Here is a 27,060-nt window from a genome sequence, read left to right on the forward strand (position 1 = left end):
TTTCAGATTCCATCTAAACTGTGCCCATTTGAACCTTATCCCTGCCTTAGGGTTTACATCAAGCCCTGATTCCTCCTTGAAGTCTTCATTTCTCCTTTTTTAAGTCTCCACAGTTATGATGTGATTATTTGCAATTTTTCTGTAATTTCATGTGTTTTACCACTGTAACTTGATTACAGTTTCATGGAGTATGAAATTGTTTTAAGCTTTGAAGAATCTAGATTTACAGTGCTTAGCACCAAGTAGAAACTTCATAAAAGTTTACTGGTTGGTTGATTAGGAGTATTGACTTGGCAGATTTTAAAAGTTCTGGCCCTGTAAGCTATTCCCTTGTGTGGAATATAGTCTAGTAACATGTCATTTACATACTTAATGAATTTATTTATACTTAATATCCTACCTGCTTCCACTGAGAATTTGAAGCAGCATATAACTCATGTGGTGTGATTTCATATTGTTACACATATTTGGATAGAGTGATTTTTAAAGATATAGTTAAAGAAATATATCCCACCAAAAGAAATAGGTAAGTTGATGATTTTTTCTTGCAAGCTTCTAAGTTTTTTCAGTGAAATCAGTTATTTTACCAACTGGTTGAATGTGTGAAACTTAAAACACATTATGGTGTTTTAATCCTCACTCTTTTCAGCTCTGAAGTCTTTGTTGCAAAAAAAAGCTCTGAAAGCGTCAGTCAGAACCAGAGAAAAATGAAGTATATTTCATATTTTGGGTTTGGGAAATCTGATTGTTTCTCTTGGAACAGATTGTTCATTATAACAGTGTCTGTAATAAATGGAGTGCACTGCCGAGATAGATGGAAATGAAATTAATTTGGCTCAGATGTGATCTTTGTTTTGCTTATGAGAATTTGAAACATCCTTACAGAGTTTCAAATTTCCATGCAATTTAGAAATAAAAGAGATTTCAAAATGTGTCTTTCTCCCTTGCCGTGGCCCTGTAGAACAGAACAGCCAATGTGAATAACTTTGTAGGAAATTAGAGTGTGATTGGACCTTCTCAGAATTCTTGTTGAAAGTATACACTCCCCAAACTCAAGTAATGCCTAAGAGAATGTGCTTTCTGTTGCAGGTCGCCTATCAGACTGGTAACTATGATCTGGCTAAGAAAGTTTTCTCACCAGTCTGGGATTATTTTGTTGCTTCACCACCTCAGGGTGACCAATCCATTATTTGTTTAAGCAATATAATGACTATTACACAGAGAAGGTAATTAGAAATGTTCTTTTAAAATATTAATTTGCTTATTGAAAAGATAGGTATTAGCTGTGAAGCCTGGAGTTAATTTATTTTCAAGTTCATGTTGAGATGGTATATGTAAAACTACTTCCAACAAGTAAAGTGTAGATATTCTGAAGGTTTGGGTCCTTCTTAGAACTTGCTTTGTTAGAATCAGAAAAAACACTGGAAACATATAGGTACATTCTGAATGTAAGCTAATGAGGTTATGAGGAAAAAAACCCCAAATACTAACCAAGGTAGTGTCAGTTTTACTAGAAGACACAAATACGTATTGGGAACCTTTATCACAGAGAAAGATCAGGTTGAGATTAAGGTTAGGGTCTGGTGGGTGAGCTCTTAGGGTAAGAAGGCTTTTCCTTTGCTTGAAGAGGCACCCAGGATTAGGCCATCAACTGCAAATAGGTCTATAGAAGCCATAGAAAGCTACAGGCTATCCTTTGCCATTTTTTCCTTAAGAAACCAAAGTTTAAGGGCAGCATCAGAAATGAGCATTAGTATAATTTCAGCCTGTCTCAACATATTCTGTAAGAACAGTCTCCTTTACCTGCTTGATAATGCCTAAAATTCCCTTAATAAGGCAAAACTCTTCACTCCTCAAAGGTAATGAGTTTAAAAATGCAAATGCTGAATGAGGCAAGACATTGGTAACACTTATTCATGTAAATGTATAATTCCATTCAATTAAACAAACATAAACTTAGTGTTTACCATGTATGAGGATGCTCAGTGCTGTGGGGGATGGATTCAAGAGGCATTTCAGAAGAGGAAGAGATAGATCTTGGCAGATTTTATGTGACTTGTGGGGATAAGACAGAGGAAGGAGGGGAAGCTGACTGGGATTTCCAGCGAGGGTAAGCCTCTGATGTTACTAAGGGAAGCTGAAAGGTGGAGTGAGTTTTTGGATGAAGAGAACGAATTTGGGGATGTATGGAGTTCAGTTTTCCAGCAGGACAACTCTGTAGATATGAGCTGACACTCAGGAGAGAGCTCAAGGCTAGAGACTTATGTAAATTGTTCACTGAGGTCATTGTTGGAATTTTGACAATGAGTGATAGCTTCCGAGAAATGACTGTTGAGCAGAAAAGGTAGAAGGCTGGACTTGAATCCTGGGGCATTGCTTACATTTAAGAGATAGAAGTAGGAATTGGAATCAAGGAAGGAAACTGAAATGGATCAGTTCTGGAAGTGAAAGTCCAGGAAAGTGCATTGCCAAGGGAAGTGAGAAGATTATCATGGAGGCCCTGACGAGCACTGTTATATGCTGGTGCAAAGTCAGACGGAGTAGTCACTTAAGAAAATGCTGCAAAGAGGTTGGGTAGGATGAAAACCGAGAAGAGGCTTTTAGAGTTGGCAAATAGGAAGACATTGGTAAGTTGAAGAAAGCCATTTTTGTTCTGTGATGGGCCAGAAATATATTGCAGTTAGTTAAGGAATAAATGAAAATGGAAAATAGTAACAAGCAAAAACTACCCATGTGAAGTTTGGTGGTAAAGATCAGAGGAAAGTTTGCAGAGGCTTTTGGGGGAAGGCAAACTTGCTTAAGGACAGAATTTGGAGGATTGAGATAAGAGAGCCAGTGGCGAGGGAGAGCCTAAGAATGTATGGTGGTGGGGCTACAAAGATCCTAGAGCACATGGAGGTGGAGAACAGGAAGTTCATATCATTTTCTATGGGGAATAGGAATAAAGAGGCATCAGGGATAGATGGAAGTGTTGCTGAGAATCATGGCTCAGCTGATGTTATGTAACATGAATTGTATCAATAGCAGAGCCCAGTTCCTTGTGGCTGAGGGCTACATATGATTCACCTTTATATTCTAGGATCTAGAATAATGATTTTATACATAGTTGAGCATACATTGTTGAGCAAATGCTAGTTTGAATGAAACAAAAAAGGAATGAGGTAAATAAATAAGTGATTAATTGATTGGCCATTATGGGAGGGATAAAAAAAATCAGATGACATCTATGCAAGGTCAGGCAAGTTTATTATTGCATAAATTATGGGGTGCAGAATCTAAAGTGCTAGAGAGGTCACTGTGGAAATGACTAACAAGAGTCCGAGCTGGGTACTGGAGGAACTAGAGCCAGGAGGAGGTGATAACCTGGACTTACTGTGTGTGTTGAATTACTCATGGTCAGCAATGACAAAGAAAGTTTAGTATGAGTTGTAGAAGCAGGATAACTAAAATCCTCCTGGCAAAGACAATTTCAGAGTTTAACATGGTGGTGAAACAGATCATCTTTAATGTCAATTACTGATGTTGGATCCTTTCCTGTTTTATAGGGAGAGTGGAGGGACCTGAAGTTTAGAAGAGAGGGTTTGTCACCAACTTAGGCTTAAGGGCAAGGAAGGGACTACAGAAACAGAGAAGGAAGACTGCAGATTTCATAGTTTTGCCCATGGTGGGCACTGTTGACTGTAATTTAGAAAAGATAATTTGAAGTGACTCTACTTCTGTAGGGCTTCCTTGGTGTCTCAGATGGTAAAGAATCTGCCTGCACTGCAGGGGACCGGAGTTTGATCCCTGGATTGGGAAGATCTCCTGGAGTAGGGAATAGCTAATCACTTCAGTTTTCTTGCCTGGAGAATTCCATGGACTGAGGAGCCTGGCGGGCTATAGTCAGACATGACTGAGACATGGCAGTGTGTTAATAGCTCAGTTGTGTCTGACTGTTTGTGCTCCCATGGACTGTAGCCCACCAGGCTCCTCTGTCCATGGGATTCACCAGGCAAGAATACTGGAGTGGGTAGTCATTCCCTTCTGGACATCTTCCCCACCCAGGGATCAAGTTCACATCTCTTACATCTCCTGCGTTGGCAGGCAGGTTCTTTACCATCTGAGCCACCAGGAAAGCCCAAATCTGTCTCTACTTCTCTTTAACCATGGCTGATTTTGCTATAAATAACCCCCACTTTCAGAAAGTTTATTCATTGAAATATTGGGCCTATTTTCCAAACTTCTGAGTATCTATAATGATTTCAATTATATTGATAGAAAAGAGCTATATATTTTAGAATCAGAAAATTTTGCCAATGGTTTATATATCCATGACATATGTCCATAGCTTAATTTTCTTAGTTATGAACTTGTTGTTAAGAACAGTCTTTAATTTCAGTTTAAACAGCTGTGTAAGAGTTACTATGTTACATACTTTTGCTGCTGCTGCTGCTGCTACTAAGTCGCTTCAGTTGTGTCTGAGTCTGTGCAACCCTATGGACAGCAGCCCACCAAGGCTACTCTGTCCACAGGATTCTCTAGGCAAGAATGGCACCCCACTCCAGTACTCTTGCCTGGAAAATCCCATGAACCGAGGAGCCTGGTGGGCTGCAGTCCATGGGGTCGCTAAGAGTCGGACACGACTGAGCAGCTGGCTTCACTTTGACTTTTCACTTTCATGCACTGGAGAAGGAAATGGCAACCCACTCCAGTGTTCTTGCCTGGAGAATCCCAGGGATGGGGGAGGCTGGTGGGCTGCCGTCTATGGGGTCACACAGAGTCGGACATGACTGAAGTGACTTAGCAGCAGCAGCCATTTCCTTCTCCGACTTTTGCTGCTATCTTGGGATAATTGTGTTGGTATAACAAATCAATCTACAAAGTTGAATTCACATACTAAATCACCTTATACCTGTAACATCATTTACTTCTTTTTGCAGATTACATTCAGATATTTTGGCAGAGAGTTCTTCAATTCTCTTATATCTTTTTCTTAGAAATATTTTTGTAACAAGTGACATTAAAATTAAAGAAGAAAATTTTTTCTGTGATAATATTAAAGGCAATGAGATTTTCCCTTCTCAACAAGTAAGTGAATTAAAATCATTGCAAATGCATTGATTTCCCTTGATTTGTTTCTTGATGTTTCAAGTTTATGAGCTGTGGGGATTGTATATCCTCACTTGTGAACGGACTGAGAGACCTTTGTATGATTGTGCTGGTTTATTTGATATTGTTTGTAGATTTCACAGGCCTAGGCTCATGGTTTTTTCCCCCCTTCTTTTCTATTTATATATATATATTCCTGTATAAAAGTAGTATAAATTCAAATATTCAAAATTTATAATGTATAAAGTGAAACCTATTAGAATCCCATTATCCCTAAGAATGCTACATTCTTGTTTTCCTGTGATTTCTCCCATTTTTAAAAATACGCATAGACAAATATGCTATTATTACTTACAAAAACAGAATCCTGATGGACTCACTGTTCTGTAACTTGCTTTTTGAATACTTTTTATAATTTATCTTAGACATACTTTCATGCTGGTACCTATCCATCTAGTACATTTTTTAAAACTATAATATTGCATCCTGTGCAGAGACAGGAATTTAACTTATCTCCTATTGATATGTTCTCAAGGTACTTATAAATGTTGCTCTGTTACACCTGCAGCCTTACAATACTCTTGCTTTTAGTAACAATCCTACATTATTTTTTTCAATCTAAATTGAGGTTCACTTTTCTTTTTCTCCCTTCCTTCTTTACTTACTTTAGATATATGGAGACTTTAGTCATTTTTGTTTTTCTTTTACAGTAGCTTTTTCCTACCAATCCACTTATTCATTAATTAATTAGCCAATAACTTGTTCCATGAGACTGTGCCAATTTCTGTGGCTATGAAAGTAAAAAAACAAACAAACATGACTCTCTGCCTAAGACAAGTTCACACTCTTGTAGAGCCCAAGCATTCACAGCCATTGACCTGTCCTACTAAGTTGCATTCGGCTTCTTTTATTTTTATCATCTAGTCTGAAAATGAGGACAATCTTTAAGTACTTCAGTGAATTCCAGAATGCTGGACTACCATTCTAATAACAGTTTGCTATATAGAAATTTCTGGTTGCCCCTCATATTGTTTTCTTTCAATGAAATGTCTCCCCAGGAAAGAAAAAAGAGTAAGATAGGATTCTTACTCTTCTTAAGTGATGTTTAATCACAAAGAGCCTAACCTTACATTTTGCTTTAAGTAGAAGTATGGGAGAAGGCAATGGCACCCCACTCCAGTACTGTTGCCCGGAAAATCCCATGGATGGCCGAGCCTGATAGGCTGCAGTCCATGGGGTCACTAACAGTCGGACACGACTGAGCGACTTCACTTTCATTTTCCACTTTCATGCGTTGGAGAAGGAAATGGCAACCCACTCCAGTGTTCTTGCCTGGAGAATCCCATGGACGGAGAAGCCTGGTGGGCTGCAGTCCATGGGGTCACACGGAGTCGGACACGACTGAAGCAACTTAGCAGCAGCAGCAGAAGTATAATAGAAGATAGGTTGGTCTACAAAAAATTTACCATTTTCTCACAAATCCAGGAGAGAAATAAGACTCTATTAATCAAGTGGGGGCCATATTACAGCAATTCTATATTTTAATTATTATTTGTTATAGTTTATGTTTTTGAAAAAGCTAGAGTTTTCCTCCTAAAATATAGCCAAGATTTTATCTTACCAATCAAAAAAGATTGGTGCCTTTTCTGTTACTAGTGGTATTTGATTGCAATTCATAAAAAGATTTTAAGTTTAATTCTAAGATTGTGTCATCCGTATGTATCAATAGCATTATTGGGGAGTTAGAGTTGTTTCTGAATTTAGGTTTTTCTTTTTATCAACATTCATGTTATTGTTAAGTTACAAGGGTCACATTTCCTACCCCTTCACCTCATTAGAGACACACAAGTTAAGTACCTGGTGTTCAGCTTGAGTAACAATATCTGTTTCTTTACAGATTGCTAGACTAATTGAATGTGAGAGAGTACTGGTGGCATTGGAACTGAGCAACTACCTAAATGATTCCAGTTATGCCCTTCAGGCTGTGACTCAGTGTTACGGCCTCCTTGCTCCTATCATTTATCACAATATTGTTTTGGTACCTGTTGTACAGGTAAGGATTTCACCCCCTCCCCATAAGGGTATTTTTTTACAAAGGCAAGTCAACACTGCATTTTGGAAAAGAAAATGCAACGTGTCTCTTAGAAAGTACAAATAGGTCAAGAATGAGTATTATGACATTTCGTGAGTTAACTGAAAGACATTTTAATAATTTAAATTATATGTCTGGGAATGAATAAGAACTTAAAATGTGTTTCCCTGAAAACATTCAGCCCTGTTGCTGTCCATATTTAAATATGGGTACATACTTTTCTAGGTTGTTTTTTAAAAGTCATTTCAATTTTTATGATCTTGTAATGTTAGAAACAGCAATATTTATTCAAGGCATACTGTTAAAGCCATCACTGAGGGGAAACAAATTGATGGATAACCAGAAAATAAACTTGATGTCTCTGTGGTTAAATTGCAATTTTTGGAAAAAAGGTTGATAAACTTGGCTGAAGGGATTGTATTAGTTGTCTGTGTTTCCTAACAAATCACCAACACTCAATGGCTTAAAACAACACCCATTCACTATCTCATAGTTTCTGGAGGTCAGAAGGCTGGATACAGGTTGTCTGGATCTTTGGCTCAGGATCTCATCAGGCTAAATTCAAGGTGTTGACCAGAGCTGTGGTCTCATCTGAGGCTTAGGTTTCTTCCAAATTCATTGGTTGTTGAGAGATTCATTCCATTGCGGCCATGTGATGAGTCCCTTAGTTCTGAAAGGCTGACCACCAGTGCCCTGCAACATGCCCTTCTCCACAACATGGCAGTCTGCTTCTTAAAGCATCGTCCTTTCTTCTTAGAGGTGAGAGATTAGAGATGTCAGACCTACTTTGGAGTGGGGGCACGTCCCAGACATTTCATTAATGTGTCAGGCCCCTGACTCTTCTTAGGGTTTATTTCTATCCTCTGGAGGGCAAGCATCTCACATCTTCAACATACTTGCCATTTCTTGTTTATTAGGTTCGGTTAGCATGATTTATTGATGTAGTGGTCCAGTGTTTTGTTTTGAGACATGTCCACAAAGTTAAGGTCCTTTCATAAAATATTAGGTCAGAGAGTAGAAGCATTATCACTGCCCTAGATCAAGACTCTAAATGCATGTTTTTATCTGCCTGGTGTGAATTGGAGCTTCTTCAGATACTTCTTCCCCATAGGATATTATTTCTGTCCAATAAGATAAAAAAGGCAACATTAGCCACCTCAAGGCACCCCCACTCCTTTTTTTAAAAAAAAAAAAACCTTTTTATTTTATACTGGAGTATAGCCAATTAACAATGTTGTGATAATTTCGGGTAAGTGACTCAGCCATACGTATACTCCTTTTATTCATTCTCCCCCAAACTCCCTTTTAAGTGCTCCAGCAAAGATACCACAATGGAACAGTGCCTGAAATTGCTGCTTCCTTGGTTGAATTGAGGGTAGTCCCCTGTCATCCTCTGGGATCCTACTGATTCAGGATGCATTTAACTCAGAAAGTGGATTATAGCTATGCGGGAAAGACGTAGGAAAGGAGTTTTTAAATTAAATTATATAGTTTAGAGCAGGAAAAGATGAATGGAACAAGGGATGGATGCCAGAAATAGGCCTCACTGTAGAAGAATGTAATGTATGATGGAATTGGCTTTCCAATTCAGTGGGAAGATAATGGATATTTTTAGTAAATGGTGGTGAAACATCAGGATATTCCTCTGAAAGAAAGTAGAATTTGACCCCTACTTTGTACCATATGTAAAATGTCCAGATATATTAAAGGCTTAAATGTAAAAGAAAGCAAAATCTTTTGGAAAAAAATAATCCCTAGAGTCTATGTACAGTCACTGTTGGGGAACTCTAACTAAAATAGAACTCTTAGATATAAGAAATATTTGACTGTATTTAAATGTGTGGCAAAAGGAGCCATAACAAAGATAGTAGGCAATTTATGGATTTGGGAAAGGTATCCAACACTAATGAGGGTAACTATATATAACAAAAAGTCTTTTAATAACAATAAATAATGGGCATGGGATAACAATATGAAGTTTATAGGAGAGCAAATCCACGTGGCAAAAAAACATAGGAAAAGATGCTCAGATTCTGAATATCCATAGAAATTCCCATTAAATCAACAATATAATATCACTAGCAGAATTGAAAAGATCTGTAACTCCTATTGCTGGTGAGGATGTGGGGCAAAGGTATTCTCATTCATCAATGGGAGAAATGTGAACTGTTATAGTCTTTAGAATTTGGTGATACAAACCTAATTTTAATTAAACTAAGTATAAGTAAAATTAAAAACAAATATGCCTAACATAGCAATTCCTCCGCTAGTAATTTATCTCATGGAATAATATTTTAGTAAATTAAAAAGTACATTTACACAGCCCAGCAGTTCCTTTCTTAATGGTTTATCCCATAGATTAAAATCACCCCTAGTTCCACCATTGCTTCCATCTGTTCTACCTACTGGGGACACAATACCACATAATGGCATTGATTTAGAGGGTCTACTGTACCCTGGAGGATGGTACCTCACCCTCCCTAGGTATCATCTCAAAGCTGGCACCTCACTTGCTGCTCATTTTGGCAACTGAATAGGTAGAAGGATGGTTGTTGTTGTGTTTTTTTTTTTGGCTATGCCGTGTTGCTTGTGAGATCTTAGCTCCCCAACCGGGGATTGAACCGACTGGACTGCCAGGGAATTCCCTGTGTAAGGGTGTTCTTGTAAGGGTAGCTTTCTTGGTGAAGGCAAAAAATCTGGAGACAAAGAGGACATGCAGTAATTGAAGGATGGCCAGAACTGCCAGATTGTAAAACATCAACCTTAAAACTGTGCAACAGGAAGGCTCTGGAAAATGGTTGCAAAATTATCATTGGTTTACAGTAAATAATAGTAGGCAACCGTTAGAAATGATGAATTAAATCTATACCTGTAGACTTGGAGGGATTTTTCGCAAGATATGCCTGAAGGGGAAATGCATAGTAAGTGTGCTTAATTTCACTTTGTAAAATAACATTAACTCTCTCTGTGTGTGAAAGTGAAAGTGCATGTGAAAGTGAAGTGAAAGTGTTAGTTGCTCAGTCATGTCTATGGGATTCTCCAGGCAAGAATACTGGAGAATACACACACACACACACACACACACACACACACACACACACACACATAGGATTACATGAGCCCAGAGAAAACTACAGAACTGCTAGGTGGTTAACTTGATTCGGGGATATGGAACAGTAGGTTGGGAGATGGTGATGGTGGAAGGGAGGAATTAAAGCTGCATTGAAAATAATTCATAAGAGTTCTGTGACAACAGTAATAATATTGTTAGAGTGATGGCTTGAAGCAATTAATGTGCCCACAAAGGACCAACCTCCATATATTAATTTATCCTTTGGGATAATCTGAAAGATGAATAGATTGATGCAATCTAAGTCTGCTCTTCTGATAGCAATATTGCTCAGAAGTGTGTGGCAATATTGAAAGCTAAACTTAATTGTCTAGCTCTGGATCAAATTCAGGATCACATGATATGGAGAGTAATTAAGGAAGTAAGTGCCAATTTGGAAAACTCAGCAGTGGCCACAGGACTGGAAAAGGTCCGTTTTCATTCCAATCCCAAAGAAAGGCAAATGCCAAAGAATGCTCAAACCACCACACAATTGCACTCATCTCACATGCTAGTAAAGTAATGCTCAAAATTCTCCAAGCCAGGCTTCAGCAATACATGAACTGTGAACTTCCAGATGTTCAAGCTGGTTTTAGAAAAGGCAAAGGAACCAGAGATCAAATTGCCAACATCCGCTGGATCATGGAAAAAGCAAGAGAGTTCCAGAAAAACATCTATTTCTGCTTTATTGACTATGCCAAAGCCTTTGACTGTGTGGATCACAATAAACTGTGGAAAATTCTGAAAGAGATGGGAATACCAGACCACCTGACCTGCCTCTTGAGAAACCTATATGTAGGTCAGGAAGCAGTAGTTAGAACTGGACATAGAAAAACAGACTGGTTTCAAATAGGAAAAGGAGTACGTCAAGGCTGTATCTTATCACTATGCTTATTTAACTTATATGCAGAGTACATCATGAGAAACGCTGGGCTGGAAGAAGCACAAGCTGGAATCAAGATTGCCGGGAGAAATATCAATAACCTCAGATATGCAGATGACACCACCCTTATGGGAGAAAGTGAAGAGGAACTAAAAAGCCTCTTGATGAAAGCGAAAGTGGAGAGTAAAAAGGTTGGCTTGAAGCTCAACATTCAGAAAATGAAGATTATGGCATCTGGTCCCATCACTTCATGGGAAATAGATGGGGAAACAGTGGAAACAGTGTCAGACTTTATTTTTTGGGGCTCCAAAATCACTGCAGATGGTGATTGCAGCCATGAAATTAAAAGACGCTTACTCCTTGGAAGGAAAGTTATGACGAACCTAGATAGCATATTCAAAAGCAGAGACATTACTTTGCCAACAAAGGTCCATCTAATCAAGGCTATGGTTTTTCCAGTGGTCATGTATGGATGTGAGAGTTGGACTGTGAAGAAAACTGAGCACCGAAGAATTGATGCTTTTGAACTGTGGTGTTGGAGAAGACTCTTGAGAGTCCCTTGGACTGCAAAGAGATCCAACCAGTCCATTCTACAGGAGACCAGTCCTGGGTGTTCATTGGAAGGACTGATGCTGAAGCTGAAACTCCAATACTTTGGCCACCTCATGCAAAGAGTTGACTCATTGGAAAAGCCCCTGATGCTGGGAGGGATTGGGGGCAGGAGGAGAAGGGGACGACAGAGGATGAGTTGGCTGGATGACATCACCGTCTCGATGGACATGAGTTTGGGTAAACTCCGGGAGTTGGTGATGGACAGGGAGGCCTGACATGCTGTGATTCATGGGGTTGCAAAGAGTCGGACACGACTGAACGACTGAACTGAACTGAACTGAAGTGCCAATATTAATTGATTTCCTGGGATATGAGTGCTTGGTTTTATTTTAAAGGAAGCTGTTATACCAAGTACCCATATTGCTGTATATTTAATATGGTAATAGTCCTTCTCTGTAAGTTTTTTTCAAGGTTCTCCTAAGCCTGAATGTCATCTTTAGTGTCTTGTACACATGTAATATTTTACCTGTATCTTTTGTAGTACTTGTCAGTATGGGCTTTGTTTTATCTATTTTTGTATTTATTTTATCCTTTCCTCTAGCTTTCAAGTTACTTTAGATGATGTACTCATCTGAACATTGAATTTATCAATTTTATCTCAGGGTACACTTCTTTGTACAAGATAAGCAATTGGTCCATAATTATTAACAACAATAAAATGTGATGGCTTAAACCTGCATGATTTAAATAGGATATTTTTTTAATGAGTAAAGATATTTTCAACAAAAAGCACTGTGTTTCTGTTTTTCAGATCTTGATAAAGTGTGTGGTAGTTTTGCAAGGACTACCAAATGTCATCCACTCAAAGAAACATCTTGCAAGCTTTGAAAGTGTACAGCATATGATAGCTTGCTGTATCTTCTACATAACAAAGGTATCTACCTCATTCTTTCACTAGTGCCATAAGACTTAGGAGCCCTAAAGATTTAGAAAGTTACTTTTTTTTTTAATATAAATTTATTTTAATTGGAGGCTAATTACTTTACAATATTGTATTAGTTTTGCCATATATCAACATGAATCTGCCACGGGTGTACACGTGCTCCCCATCCTGAACCCCTCTCCCACCTCCCTCCCTGTACCATCCCTCTGGGTCATCCCAGTGCACCAGCCCCAAGCATCCTGTATCATGTATCGAACCTGGACATTTGTTTCATATATGATATTATACATGTTTCAATGCCATTCTCCCAAATCATCCCACCCTCTCCCTCTCCCACAGAGTCCAAAAGACTATTCTATACATCTGTGTCTCTTTTGCTGTCTCTCATACAGGGTTAATGTTACCATCTTTCTAAATTCCATATGCGTTAGTATACTGTATTGGTGTTTTTCTTTCTGGCTTACTTCACTCTGTATAATAGGCTCCAGTTTCATCCACCTCATTAGAACTAATTCAAATGTATTCTTTTTAATGGCTGAGTAATACTCTATTGTGTGTATGTACCACAGCTTTCTTATCCATTCATCTGCTGATGGGCATCTAGGTTGCTTCCATGTCCTGGCTATTATAAACAGTGCTGTGATGAACATTGGGGTACACATGTCTCTTTCCCTTCTGGTTTCCTCAGTGTGTATGCCCAGCAGTGGGATTGCTGGATCATAAGGCAGTTCTATTTCCAGTTTTTTAAGGAATCTCCACACTGTTCTCCATAGTGGCTGTACTAGTTTGCATTCCCACCAACAGTGTAAGAGGGTTCCCTTTTCTCCACATCCTCTCCAGCATTTATTGCTTGTAGACTTTTGGATCACAGCCATTCTGACTGGCGTGAAATGGTGCCTCACAGTGGTTTTGATTTGTATTTCTCTGATAATGAGTGATGTTGAGCATCTTTTCATGTGTTTGTTAGCCATCTGTATGTCTTCTTTGGAGAAATGTCTGTTTAGTTCTTTGGCCCATTTTTTGATTGGGTCGTTTATTTTTCTAGAATTGAGCTGCAGGAGTTGCTTGTATATTTTTGAGATTAGTTGTTTGTCAGTTGCTTCATTTGCTATTCTGAAGGCTGTCTTTTCACCTTGCTTAAAGTTTCCTTTGTTGTGCAGAAGCTTTTAATTTTAATTAGGTCCCATTTGTTTATTTTTGCTTTTATTTCCAATATTCTGAGAGGTGGGTCATAGAGGATCCTGCTGTGATGTATTTTGGAGAGTGTTTTGCCTATGTTCTCCTCTAGGAGTTTTATACTTTCTGGTCTTATATTTAGATCTTTAATCCATTTTGAGTTTATTTTTGTGTATGGTGTTAGAAAGTGTTCTGGATTCATTCTTTTACAAGTGGTTGACCAGATTTCCCAGCACCACTTGTTAAAGATTGTCTTTTCTCCACTGTATATTCTTGCCTCCTTTGTCAAAGATAAGGTGTCCATAGGTGCGTGGATTTATCTCTGGGCTTTCTATTTTGTTCCATTGATATATATTTCTGTTTTTGTGCCAGTACCATACTGTCTTGATGACTGTGGCTTTGTAGTAGAGCCTGAAGTCAGGCAGGTTGATTCCTCCAGTTCCATTCTTCTTTCTCAAGATAGCTTTGGCTATTCGAGGTTTTTTGTATTTCCATACAAATTGTGAAATTATTTGCACTACTTTTAATCACAGTGATTAGAATACTTAAAATAGTACGATTTTGTTATTATTCAGAGCCATTACTTTTTTATTATTCAGAGGCATTACTTTGTTATTACTTTGTTATTCAGTTGCTAAGTCAGGTCTGACTTTTGCAACACCATGGACTGCAGCATGCCCGGCATCCCTGTCCTTCACTATTTCCTGCAGTTTGCTCAAACTCAGGTCATTGAGTTGATGATGCCATCCAACCATCTCATCCTCTGTTGCCCCCTTCTCCTTTTGCCTTCAATATTTCCCAGCTTAAGGTCTTTTCCAGTGAGTTGGCTCTTCACATCAGGTAATTAAAGTATTGGTGCTTCAGCTTCAGCATCAGTCTTTCCAATGTATATTCAGGGTTGATTTCCTTTAGGATTGACTGGTTTGGTCTCCTTGCAGGCCAAGAGAATCTCAAGAGTCTTCTGCATTACTTTAGTTGGGACTTAAATTTACTTCTGTGGAGGTCTGGTAACAGAGAGGCCTCTACTCTCTACCTTAGCAAAGAGGTCATGTCCTGACCTCAGGAGTAGAAAATCATATTCATTCAATCACTCACTGGTTTGCCACTGTAGAGAGACCTCTATGCCCTGGTCTGTGTAGATGCTGAGGGAGCATAAGCCATTAGAAAGAAGAAATGATAATAATTCACTTATGGGAACTGAGAAACCCAAGGAGAAAGAACAAGCCAAAAACTAGAATAATTGTGTTATTTGTTCTTACAGTGTTGAAAAGGATCAGGGATTACTAAAGAAAAAGAAACCTTTCAAGCAGTACAATTAGAACAAATTTAATTTTTTCTTCCAGTTTTGTTGGGCTATAACTGACATACAGCACTGTATAAGTTTAAGATGTACAACATAATGACTTGATTTACATACATCATGAAGTGATTACCATAAGAAATTTTGTGAACATGCATATCTCCTAAAGATACAAAATTAAAGAAATTAAAAAAATGTTTTTTCTTGTGATAAGCACTCTAAGAATTTACTCCCATAGTAACTTTCACATATAATAAATTTAATTTTGGATTAAAAATGAAACAAATGAAGATTGCGATTATACTTCTTGATTCACATATGGAAGCTCAAGAAACACCTGCAGATGTTGAATAGTATTACCTAGAGATAAATTCAGAAGACAGATCCAGAAGTCATAACATGAAATAAAAGGAGTCTGGAAGTAGAAAAGAAATACATAGAAAAGTAATCATCTTTTTGAGTCAGAGGCAGGATTAATGTTAGAATATATATGTAGACACATGTTGGTGAAATTCCTGAAATCCGAGGACAAATCTTAATATTTGAGACCAAAAGAACAGGTTACTTACTTGCAATGAAAAGAGAATCAATTAGCTTCAGACTTTTTATCAGCAACACTAAAAGTTAAATTCCTGGAGCAACATTTGTAGAATCCTGAGGGAAAAAGACTTAAGGCCTGTAAATTAATAACCAGGAAAAGATACCATTCATTTGTCAGGGCAAAATAAACATTTTCTGAAGTGCAGGCATTTAAAACGTATTCCATCCATGTATTTATCTGAGAAAAACACTTGAGGAAGTACTCTAACAAATGACAGTTGGTTCAGAACAGAAATCCCAAGATAGGGAAAGATGAAAAGGAGAGGAATAATGGGAGCAATGAATCTTGCAATATATGCATTATTAAAATTAAATGGATAATAATGATGTGACTAGGATTTTGTAATATAAATGCTAAATAGGGAGTCTTGAAATAGAAGAGTCATCCATGAAAAGAAAAACCTATTAGTAACCTAGAGCTAAAGCTTCTCTCCTGTTTAGGGTTGAGGGAGTGATGAGCAGCTATGGATTCTTGGTGCAAGTGTGTTAAAAACACACATAGTGTAAAAGTACATATTGTATAACTTTATTATTTTCTTTTGAAAGAATATGTATATTTAAAGATGACTCAGGAATATGTAGGCATGAGCTGATCTTTAAAATACTGTAGGACTTCTAAACTGTCAAGAAGGAAAAGCAAACAGAGGAATGACAGGGAGGAAAAAAGAACAAAAAAAAAAAGTGGCGGGGACGAAACGGCTAATTTAACAAAAGTAAGAAGAAGGAAATTGAGATTGTATTTCAGGTGGAAGGAATAAAATCAAGTACATTAATTACTTCACTAAGCGTGAATGAACTCAAGAGACAGAGACTGTCAGATGGGCTGAAAAGTTAGATTCAAAATGTGTATGATTTCAAGACACCCTGTAAAACAAAATAACAAGGAATTTGAAAAATAAATGGACACATATTGGGAAAATGCAAACAGAAGTGAAGGAGGCGTGACAATTTTCATATCTGAAAAAGCAGAATTCAGAGTCCAAAACATTAAATGGATAAAGAGAGACATTATGTCCATCCATTCTGTTCTGATGATCACCCTTGTCTGTTTCTGGATGGCCTCTGGCACTTTCCAGTCATAGGGCAGTCTCATTGTCAAGTATTAAAGATCAAGTCTGAATTAAAACAAAACTTCATTTTTTATAGCAGCAAATTAAAGGAGAAAAACAGGTTATATGAAAATGCTACAAAGGCACTGGATAAACCTTAGCAGCCTTTCCTAATAAAATTTCTAAGTAGGTTAGACATGGAAGGAAGTTATTGCATAATGATAAAGACATTTACCAAAAATTTTTAGCAAATATCATGCTAAATGGCAAGTTTCTGAAGTCATTTCTTTAAAATCAGGCACAGGAAATATTGACTCTTAATACTGTGATTCATTATTTGTAGAGATTCTGTCTCATGCAACAGATAAGGGCATGAAATAATTTTATAACATTAGAAAAGCATAATTTGTCTGAAATTGTAGGCTCTCAAAAAACACATGAGAATCTAGCAAAAGGTTACTAAAATTAAAATGAGAATTTATAAAGTTACATAAGATACAAACTTGTTTTTATTTTTAATATGAGCAGTAGCCAGGATAGGGGAAAATATACCACTTATAATGATATACAGTATTTTAAACTTAACAAAATGTTGAAGAACCTAAATAAAAGAAATGTGAAATCTTACTGAAAGACATAAAATAAGATCTGCACATATGGCAGGCCACACCAAGTTCTTGAATAAGAAGACTTACTGTAATAGTAAAATAAATGTTTCCTAAAATAATATTTACATGCAATGATGCCTTAATCAGAATCCCAATGATGTTTCCTTGAAACTGATTAAAATTATTTAGAAGTTCTCAGTAGGTATTAAAATTTACCAGAAGTTCACTCCAGTGAAAAATGGTCTTAACAGAGTCATGGGCAAATAGATCAGTGGAATAGAATAGAGATTCTAGGAAAAACTGGCCCTGGGTCAAAGGAAGGACTTAATATAAGACAAAGGTGGCATTTAGGTTCATTGAGAAAATGATAATTTATTAATAAAAGGTGCCAATATTACTGACTATTCATTTTAGAATAAACAAAGCCAGAGTCCTTTCTCATACCATAAACAAAATGAAGTCAGATGGATTTGAGGATATTTGGTTGGCGTTGAAATCATGGGAGACCTTCTATAACAGGGCACAAAATTCAAAAGGTACCAGAAAAAGTAGATAAATAGATTACATGATAAGTAAAAAATAATTGTTTATGGCAAGACACTATAAATAAGCTTCAAGACAAGTAGTTTTTGAAAATACAACAAATGCAGGATTATTAACATTCATTGCCTCAGATAGTAATCAATATGAAAATAGGAAATAATTTCACAGTTTGGGAGAAGAAGAATCAGACTGATTTTTAAGTATGGAGGATATGATTAAATATTTTGGTCAGCTTAAAAAGTGGGACAGTGAACCAGTACCAGACGATGAATGGCCATCTAATGAAGTCAGATAGGAGCCATCGAAGGATTTCAAACCTGGGAATGCTGTAATGAAATTTGCATTTAGAAAAAAGAAATTATTCTGGTTGTGCAACAGCTAATCATTAGAGAAGAATAAGACCTGAGGCAGGAAATGAGTTAGAAGGCAAGAGATGATAAATGAAGCTAGTGTGGAAAAATGGGAGATAGAATTGAAAATGTTTCAAGAGTTGTTTATCAGATGGAATTGAATAGAGGGGGTTGGGGAGGGAGAGGGAAGAGTCCCCAATAATCCAGATGTCTAGACAGTTGGGTGAATGCAGTTTGTTGAACCCTGAGTAAGAAAGGGGGAAAAGATAGTAAGTTTTGAATATATTGAATTTGGGGGCATACAAGGTATTCACAGAGGCAGGAGTTATATAATAAATTCTCCAAGCCAGGCTTCAACAGTACATAAACCATGAACTTCCAGATATTCAAGCTGGATTTAGAAAAGGCAGAGGAACCAGAGATCAAATTGCTAACATCCGTTGGATCATAAAAGCAAGAGAGTTCCAGAAAAACATCTACTTCTGCTTTATTGACTACACCAAAGCCTTTGACTGTGTGGATCACAACAAACTGGGAAATTCTTAAAGAGATAGTAAAACCAGACCACCTTACCTGCCTCCTGAGAAATCTATATGTAGGTCACGAAGGACCTGCGTATAGGACTGGACATAGAACAACCGATTGGTTCCAAATCAGGAAAGGAGTACATCAAGGCTGTATATTGTCACCCTGCTTGTTTAACTTATATGCAGAGGACATCATGAGAAATGTTGGACTGGATGAAGCACAAGCTGAAATCAAGACTGCTGGGAGAAATATCAATAACCTCAGATACGCAGATGATACCACTCTTATGGCAGAAAGTGAAGAGGAACTAAAGAGCCTCTTGAAAGAGAGAGAGGAGAGTGAAAAAGCTGGCTTAAAACTCAACATTCAAAAAACTAGGATCATGGCATCTGGTTCCATCACTTCATGGCAAATAGATGGGAAAGCAATGAAAACAGTGTCAGACTTTATTTTGGGGGGCTCCAAAATCACTCCAGATGGTGACTGCTGCCATGAAATTAGAAGACACTTGCTCCTTGGAAGAAAAGCTCTGACAAACCTAGACAGTATATTAAAAAGCAGAGACATGACTTTGTCAACAAAGGTCTGTCTAGTCAAAGCTATGGTTTTGCCAGTAGTCATATATGATGTGGGAGTTGGACCATAAAGAAAGCTGAGTGCCAAAGAATTGATGCCTTTGAACTGTGGTGTTGGAGAAGACTCTTGAGAATCCCTTGGACTGCAAGGAGATCCAACTAGTCCATCCTAAAATAAATCAGTCCTGAATATTCATTGGAAGGACTGATGATGAAGCTGAAACTCCAGTACTTTGGCCACCTGATACAAAGAGCTGACATCGGAAAAGACCCTGATGCCGGGCAAGATTGAAGGCAGGAGTAAAAGGGGACAACAGAGGATGAAATTGTTGGATGGCATCATTCACTCGTTGGGCGTGAGTTTGAGCAGGCTCCCAGAGTCGGTGCTACAGGCCTTGCATGCTGCAGTACATGGGGTCACAAAGAGTTGGACACAACTGAGTGACTGAACTGACTGATTTATTGGCTTGGCCAAAAGTTTGAGTTTCCTGGAAGAGCATTTGAAGCCCGAATGAACTTTTTGGCCAACCCAATATTAATGTCAGAATTTTGATACTAGAGCTGATTTTTTTCACAAACTGATAGGCTGGGAGAATCATCATTTCATAAGTTTCTTCCAGCCTGACGAATAGACCAAGAAACCTGACTACTCAATCCTAGATATGAGGTATTCATTTGATATAAATATATATTTTCTACAGATTTTCTCTTAGGACATGTAAAGCCCAATTAGTCAAATGACCCTGTTTCTTTTCTCTGTTATGTTTTAAAGCTTGGTAATCTTTCCAGATGGTTCAGTCTTTCTTCTTTAAGTAGCAGTATTTTTTTTTCTAAAAGTTATCATAATTCTAAATAAAGTGCCACTTCTGAGATATGTCATCTTGTGTTTCATTATTTTTGAGTTGTTAAAAAAATTTATTATGCCAAACATCTGGCACATTTTAAAAATTTCTGTTTGTCATTTGGTATATTAAATAGCACTGGTTTTCTTTTTCTTTTGATTGGAAAAAATTTCATTCTCATTTAGTATTTTCCACTGGCATATTAAAACAAGGGGAAAAGATTGCACAGTTGTCTATAAACCAAATATGTTGGAAAGCAAAGGTGAATAAGGTGCAAATGTTATCTCATTTCTGTTTTCTAATAACAAATCTCATTCCCTCTCATATCAATTTTACGATGAGTTGGACTGTTTTGCTTGGTATTCAAGGCACTACTTGGCCTAAACCCCTACTGCCTTTGTAAAGTTTGTTTCACTGTTTTCCTTCCCACATTCTGTCCCATAGTCAGCATTAGTTGAACACCACTCCCCTGGTCTTACAGAAATAGTTCTAGTTCTTAGCACTTGCATTCAGATCAGATCAGTCGCTCACTTGTGTCCGACTCTTTGCGACCCCATGAATCACAGCATGCCAGGCCTCCCTGTCCATCACCAACTCCCGGAGTTCACTCAGACTCATGTCCATCGAGTCGGTGATGCCATCTGGCTATCTCATCCTCTGTCGTCCCCTTCTCCTCTTGCCCCCAGTCTCTCCCAGCATCAGAGTCTTTTCCAATGAGTCAACTCTTCACATCAGGTGGCCAAACTACTGGAGTTTCAGCTTTAGCATCATTCCTTACAAAGAAATCCCAGGGCTGATCTCCTTTAGAATGGACTGGTTGGATCTCCTTGCAGTCCAAGGGACTCAAAAGAGTCTTCTCCAACACCACAGTTCAAAAGCATCAATTCTTCGGTGCTCAGCTTTCTTCACAGTCCAACTTTTACATCCATACATGACCACAGGAAAAACCATAGCCTTGACTAGACAAACCTTTGTTGGCAAAGTAATGTCTCTGCTTTTGAATATGCTATCTAGGTTGGTCATAACTTTCCTTCCAAGGAGTAAGCGTCTTTTAATTTCATGGCTGCAGTCAACATCTGCAATGATTTTGGAGCCCAGAAAAATAAAGTCTGACACTGTTTCCACCGTTTCCCCATCTATTTCCCATGAAGTGATGGGACTGGATGCCATGATCTTCGTTTTCTGAATGTTGAGCTTTAAGACAACTTTTTCACTCTCCACTTTCTCCTTCATCAACAGGCTTTTTAGTTCCTTTTCACTTTCTGCCATAAGGGTGATGTCATCTGCATATCTGAGGTTATTGATATTTCTCCCGGCAATCTTGATTCCAGCTTGTGCTTCTTCTAGTCCAGCGTTTCTCATGATGTACTCTGCATATAAGTTAAATAAACAGGGTGACAATATACAGCCTTGACGTACTCCTTTTCCTATTTGGAACCAGTCTGTTGTTCCATGTCCAGTTCTAACTGTTGCTTCTTGACCTGCGTACAAATTTCTCAAGAGGCAGATCAGGTGGTCTGGTATTCCCATCTCTTTCAGAATTTTCCACAGTCTATTGTGATCCACACAGTCAAAGGCTTTGGCATAGTCAATAAAGCAGAAATAGATGTTTTTAGGTAGGTCTTATCAGATGTAAGCAGGCACTTACTGCTTTTCAGCCACTTATATATCCTTCACTTCCTGGGAAGTCACAGTTGTTACCTATCTTAAATTGTTATTGTTTAGTCGCTAAGTTGTGTCCGACTCTTTTGGGACCCCATGGACTGCAGCCCACCAGGCTCCTCTGTCCATGGGATTTCCCAGGCAAGAATACTGGAGTGGGTTGCCATTTCCTTCTCCAGGGGATCTTTCTGACTCAGGGATTGAAACCGTGCCTCCTGCTTGTCAGGAAGTTTCTTTACCACTGACCACCAGTGGTAAAGAATCCAGTTATCTTAAATACTAACCTATTCAACCTAACAGAATGCATCTACAGATAAGTTCATACAGACTTATTTATACCCTAAGAGAGTTTCCCTGGGGGTTCATGATGAATGTGTCCCCTTGTGTGATCTCTTGCTAGAGCTGGGTCTATGCAAATCAGATTGTAGGCCAGGGAAGCTTTCCTGGGTTAATGTTAGATCCCAGGTTTTAATGACCAGGTAAAGCTGTATAAATAAGGAGGGAAAGCTGTTCTGGGATAAACCTCCCCTGTAGGGAGGCATGAAGTCCTGACACCATGGTGAGTATCAGGATTGATACTTGATTCAATATTTTGTAAGCTGAAAGTACAACACAAGGATATGAATACTGGAAGATGACACTGGAGAGGGAGGTAAGGACCAGGCTAGAGGAGGCCAGATAACAGTTTGTAACCAGGAATGCGGATGAGACTGGGTGGCAGAGCGGCTCCTTCTCATATTCTGAGTACAGCGTGTACTTCCCAGGGCTCATGGAGAATATGCCCAAACCAGCTGATCTCCAGCCTAGTTCAACACGAAGGTCATGTATATCATTCACAGCTAAAAATGTTCCCCAAGATGTCATGAGGTCAGTAATTGTGTCATTTCACAAAGAAGACAACCCAAGACAAGAAGTGGTGGTTACATGGCCTTTAACAATGATTTTGTTTTAGCGTGGCTCTTTTAAGTGGAAATGCTTTTTAATAGTTAGCTTACTATACCAAAAGATGTATGTCCCAGCTGTGCTGTGCTGTGCTTAGTCACTCAGTTGTGTCTGACTCTTTGTGACCGCATGGACTGTAGCCCACCAGGCTCCTCTGTCCATGGGGATTCTCCAGGCAAGAATACTGGAGTGGGTTGCCATGCCCTCCTCCAGGGGATCTTCACAACCCAAGGATCAAATCCAGGTCTCCCGCATTGCAGGTGAATTCTTTACCATCTGAGCCACCAGGGAAGCCCCAGAGATACCAAGAATTCGTTAGTGATGAAATTCCTGGTTTTTCATTTGTTTGTTTGTTTTTGGTCCTTTATTTAAAATACTGAAATCATACAGTTTGAATTCTAGAGAAATATGGTCTGGAGGTATGCTTACATAGCAAAAACAGGGGCATTACATCCAAAACATGAAACTTATGAATTTCCAGAAGGTGATACATGGCACTTGAAAATAGATGTGAATTTCCAACAGAGATAATTAATATTTTTAATCAGATCCTGCGTTCATGGAAGGAATATGACCTGGCAGTAATGATTATAAATTATGGAAAAAAGGTGTTGGACATCTCATCAGGTTGCAAATCTCTATTTGGTACTACAGACCTAGAGGAAATGCAAGAAGAGGTAATTGTTTGTTCTTTGTGTCTCATCTTTAAACATACATTATTTGAATTTTATGAGAGGTCATGTAGTGTTAGAAAATATGTTAGATAATTGATTAGTTTTTAGTTTGTCATATTTACATAAAAGAGGATGAATGTATAGTGAAGAGGTTCTTTTTTCCTTCCTTTTCTTTCAATTTTAATTACTATCCAGAAAATTAAAAGGTCTCTATTGCTAGAATATTGAATAGCCCCCTGTTTCTAGTATTGATGATCAGTTAGGTGTTGATGAGAGCTTCCTATACCCAGTTGGACATTAGACTGAAAGCCCTCAAAGGTCTCTCCCAGACTGAAGATTTTTATTATTTTCGGTGGGTCACTGAATGCAATAAATATGTCAGAGCTTTTTGCTCTGCCCCAAGTAGATTTCCTGAACTTCTTGTAACACCTACATTGTCTTCCTTATGAGGCTTCTAATGTTTGAGATAACTTTTAAGTAAGACCCATGCTGACTCCAAGCATGGGTCTTACTAGATCGTTATTGCCTTTTCTTGAAAGTATGTGGTTAAATGATTTTGTAGGTAGATCAAATTTTGAAACATTGCTTAGTTTATCTTGTTTCTGAAGAGTACTGGGAACTGCTTGCAGCCTCTTTTGTGATCAGGATTGGGGTTGAGACTATGACCCCTAAGCCTGTTTCAATTGGAGTAGCTCTATCTCTATTATATGTGGAAAAAGCTTAAGAAAAATCCCATAGTTTCCCTGGATGAATATTTTTAGCCATAATACTTTTTGGGGTGTGTGTGGGGATTCTAGAGAAAGTTTTGATTAAGCTGAAAGTGACTTCAGGATTTTTTTCTTCACCAAGTGTTGTCCACTCTCAGAGTTCATCAGCCAGCCCCTTCATGTCACTGAGGCCTTGACTCAGGGCCCTGCCCCTTCGCATCATGGCAGGACAGGACCCCATCCCTCTTTCCTTGGAGCCTTTAGTCCAGCAGCAGGTTGTGATACTTCTTTCAGAGTAAGACTGTGGGGATTGAGAATCTAGTATCTGGTTTATAGAAGTCAGGAATCATTATAAGCATCTGGGGTCCCTCAAAGCCAAAAGACCTTGGCAGGTCTATTTTTTCAGAGAGTGGGAGACATGAACCAGTCAGTTCTCAGGCTCAGACAGTTGAAAACATGGTGGGGAGCCTGAGTGCAGACCCACCAATTCTTAATCCACTAATTACTGATCATGTTACGTTCAATGAAAGGCAAAGTAGCAAAAGCAATTAGCTTAGTTGTAAGGAAGCTCCCTCTGGGGCAAGGGAAAAAAAAAAAAAGGAAGGAAAGAAAAGGATATATTTCTGAAAGCATTTTTTTTTGAGGATTTTGAGAGCTGTATCTGCAAGTGCTCTCAAAAGGGTGTGTGTAGTGGGGAAGGGGCTGCTTAGGGGAGTAGAAGTTACTGGGAGGAAGGGAAAGGGAAGAGAAGAACTATTTTGGTCAACCTCCATAAAACAGTTTGTATTGTATCTGGCATTTAGTTAGACTACAATGGGTTGTTATTAATTAATTATTAGTACATTTAGCCATGTAGATTCATAACTTGGTCTACCAAGTATGAAAGCATGAACATAATTTAAAGAATGTTATTTGAAAATGACAATTCTTGAAACATACTGAAATACGTCCTGACATTTAACCAATGTTTCTAGGGTTCTTCCAAGAAGTCTTGCAAGAATAAGAAGCCACAGCAGATATTAGTACCTGAAAAAATAAATGAACAGCTGGTTTTATTGGAGACACATCTACTCAAACTGACAAAGCAATGTAATCTATTATTTTTCTTTCTGTATACTTCTGTTTAGCATTTTGTGTTTTTTTTTTTTAAATAAGAAAATATTTTGTTGAAAGGATTAGAATGAGATTAGCATTTGGTAAGCCCTTTATGGTTTATGCAGTGCTTTTACATTATGTCCTTAATCCTAACAATACTCTGTTAATAAGGGATTGCTAACCTTATTTTTACAGATGTAGCTCATAAAGATTAAGCGGTTTATTTAGGATTACATAGTTGGCTTGGATTTGAGCTTAAAGCTTCTCATTCTAAAGCAGAGTTTCTCAACCTCGACAATATTGCCAATTTGGGCCAGATAATTCTTTGCTGTGGGGGACTGTCTTAGGCATTGTGGATGTAAAACAGCATCTCTGGCCTTTGTCCAGAGATGCATAGCACACCATCCCCTCTGGACTGTCTCCCCTACCCCCACCCCCCACCAGCCCCAGCTGTGACACAAGTGTTGGCAAATGTATTGTAGAAGGGGAACACAACGTTGAGAATCACTGTTCTGAAGGCAGAAATGTAACTGAGAAAGAAAGGGATAGCATGAGAGGTGTTAATATATGAGTGATTTGAACCATGTGAAACACTCAAGTGAAACACTGATTTTAGGTCGTTGGGCTGTATTGTAATTTAGTAATAGACCAAAATGCTGACATGATGATTGGAGTTTTGGAGTTTGCATCTTGGAAATCTGATTAAGAAATTGATTTACTTTCTGGTGATGACAACTGTTCTCACATTTTTAAGAAGCAGCACTTCAGACCTAGAAGAATAAAAGAGTACCTAAGTTTCTCTCATTAGAAGGTTGCACTTTTGGCCCCTTGGTTTTTGGGAAGTCACTACCCTTGTAGAATTCTGTGTCCCCATCTCACCTGTCTTACTCTGTGCCTCGGTTATATATAGGTGGTTGTACTGTTTCAGAATTCCCTGACTTGAATCTCTCACTTTATTTAAACACACTCCATGTCTCTGTTTCCAGCTGAACTTATGAATTGAACCCAATGCTCTATTATTCACATAACCTATAAACCTAGTTTTGGGAAAGCTCTAATTGTCTGGTTACATATAAAAATTATAATTCCTTAAATTATAGAAAGGGTTCTGGAAGTGTAAAGGGTTCTGGAAATGTGAATTATTTATTTTCATATTATCACCCCCTCCACATTTCACTAAGGAGCACAATGTAAAGTTAGGAGCTAAACAATAGATTCAGTAACAAAACAATAATAAAAATAACAGTTTTATACAGGGCTCTCTGTGTGCCAAGAACTATTTTAAGTGTTTTATTCATATTAAAACTTATATAGTCCTTATATAACAGCCATATGAAAAAGCTACTATTATTATTTCATTTTAAAGATAAGGAAAGGGAAGCACAGAGAAGGTAAGTAACTTCCCAAGGTCTCATAACTAAGACATGCGAGACTTAGGGACTTCCCTGGTGGTTCAGTGGTTAAAACTCCAAGCTTCCAATGCAGGGGTGTGGGTTCAATGCCTGGTCAGGGAACTAAGTTCCTGCATCCCACATGCTGTGCAGCCGGAAAAAAAAGTATCAAACTGAGAATCTGGTTTCTGTGTCTGATACTTGTTGATAGACAATAGCTGTTGAGTAATAAAGATTCATGCTTTAGAGATTCTTCCCCTATTTGGTAATAGACTCCTTGGCCTTTAGGGGAAAAAATGAAAGGAAAATAATTGAATTATTGAATCTCTTAAATCTCAAAAATATGTAATT

The 27,060-nt window shown here is 38.1% G+C and overlaps 1 protein-coding gene across 5 annotated transcripts in view; it reads left to right on the forward strand.

The window, feature by feature from the left end:
• The window catches only part of CFAP54 (cilia and flagella associated protein 54), a 303,678-nt gene that overhangs the window by 88,101 nt on the left and 188,517 nt on the right, over nucleotides 1-27,060 (forward strand). For 4 of the 5 annotated variants that reach the window (XR_015163949.1, XR_015163948.1, XM_086400813.1 and 1 more), the window contains exons 23-28: nucleotides 1,090-1,226; nucleotides 4,920-5,067; nucleotides 6,986-7,141; nucleotides 12,536-12,658; nucleotides 23,391-23,519; nucleotides 25,198-25,312. Coding sequence is in view for 3 of the 5 variants with exons in the window: in XM_086400813.1 (XP_086256939.1) it covers nucleotides 1,090-1,226; nucleotides 4,920-5,067; nucleotides 6,986-7,141; nucleotides 12,536-12,658; nucleotides 23,391-23,519; nucleotides 25,198-25,312 (808 nt within the window). In the remaining 2 variants the exon portion in view is untranslated. The remainder of the gene's footprint in view (nucleotides 1-1,089; nucleotides 1,227-4,919; nucleotides 5,068-6,985; nucleotides 7,142-12,535; nucleotides 12,659-23,390; nucleotides 23,520-25,197; nucleotides 25,313-27,060) is intronic. The other variant, XM_086400814.1, reaches the window with a different exon arrangement.

Source organism: Bos grunniens, chromosome 5 (assembly GCF_055505025.1).
Source record: "Bos grunniens cultivar Pamir isolate PY7600 chromosome 5, Bosgru_T2T1.0, whole genome shotgun sequence".
NCBI classification, from domain to species: Eukaryota; Metazoa; Chordata; class Mammalia; order Artiodactyla; family Bovidae; genus Bos; species Bos grunniens.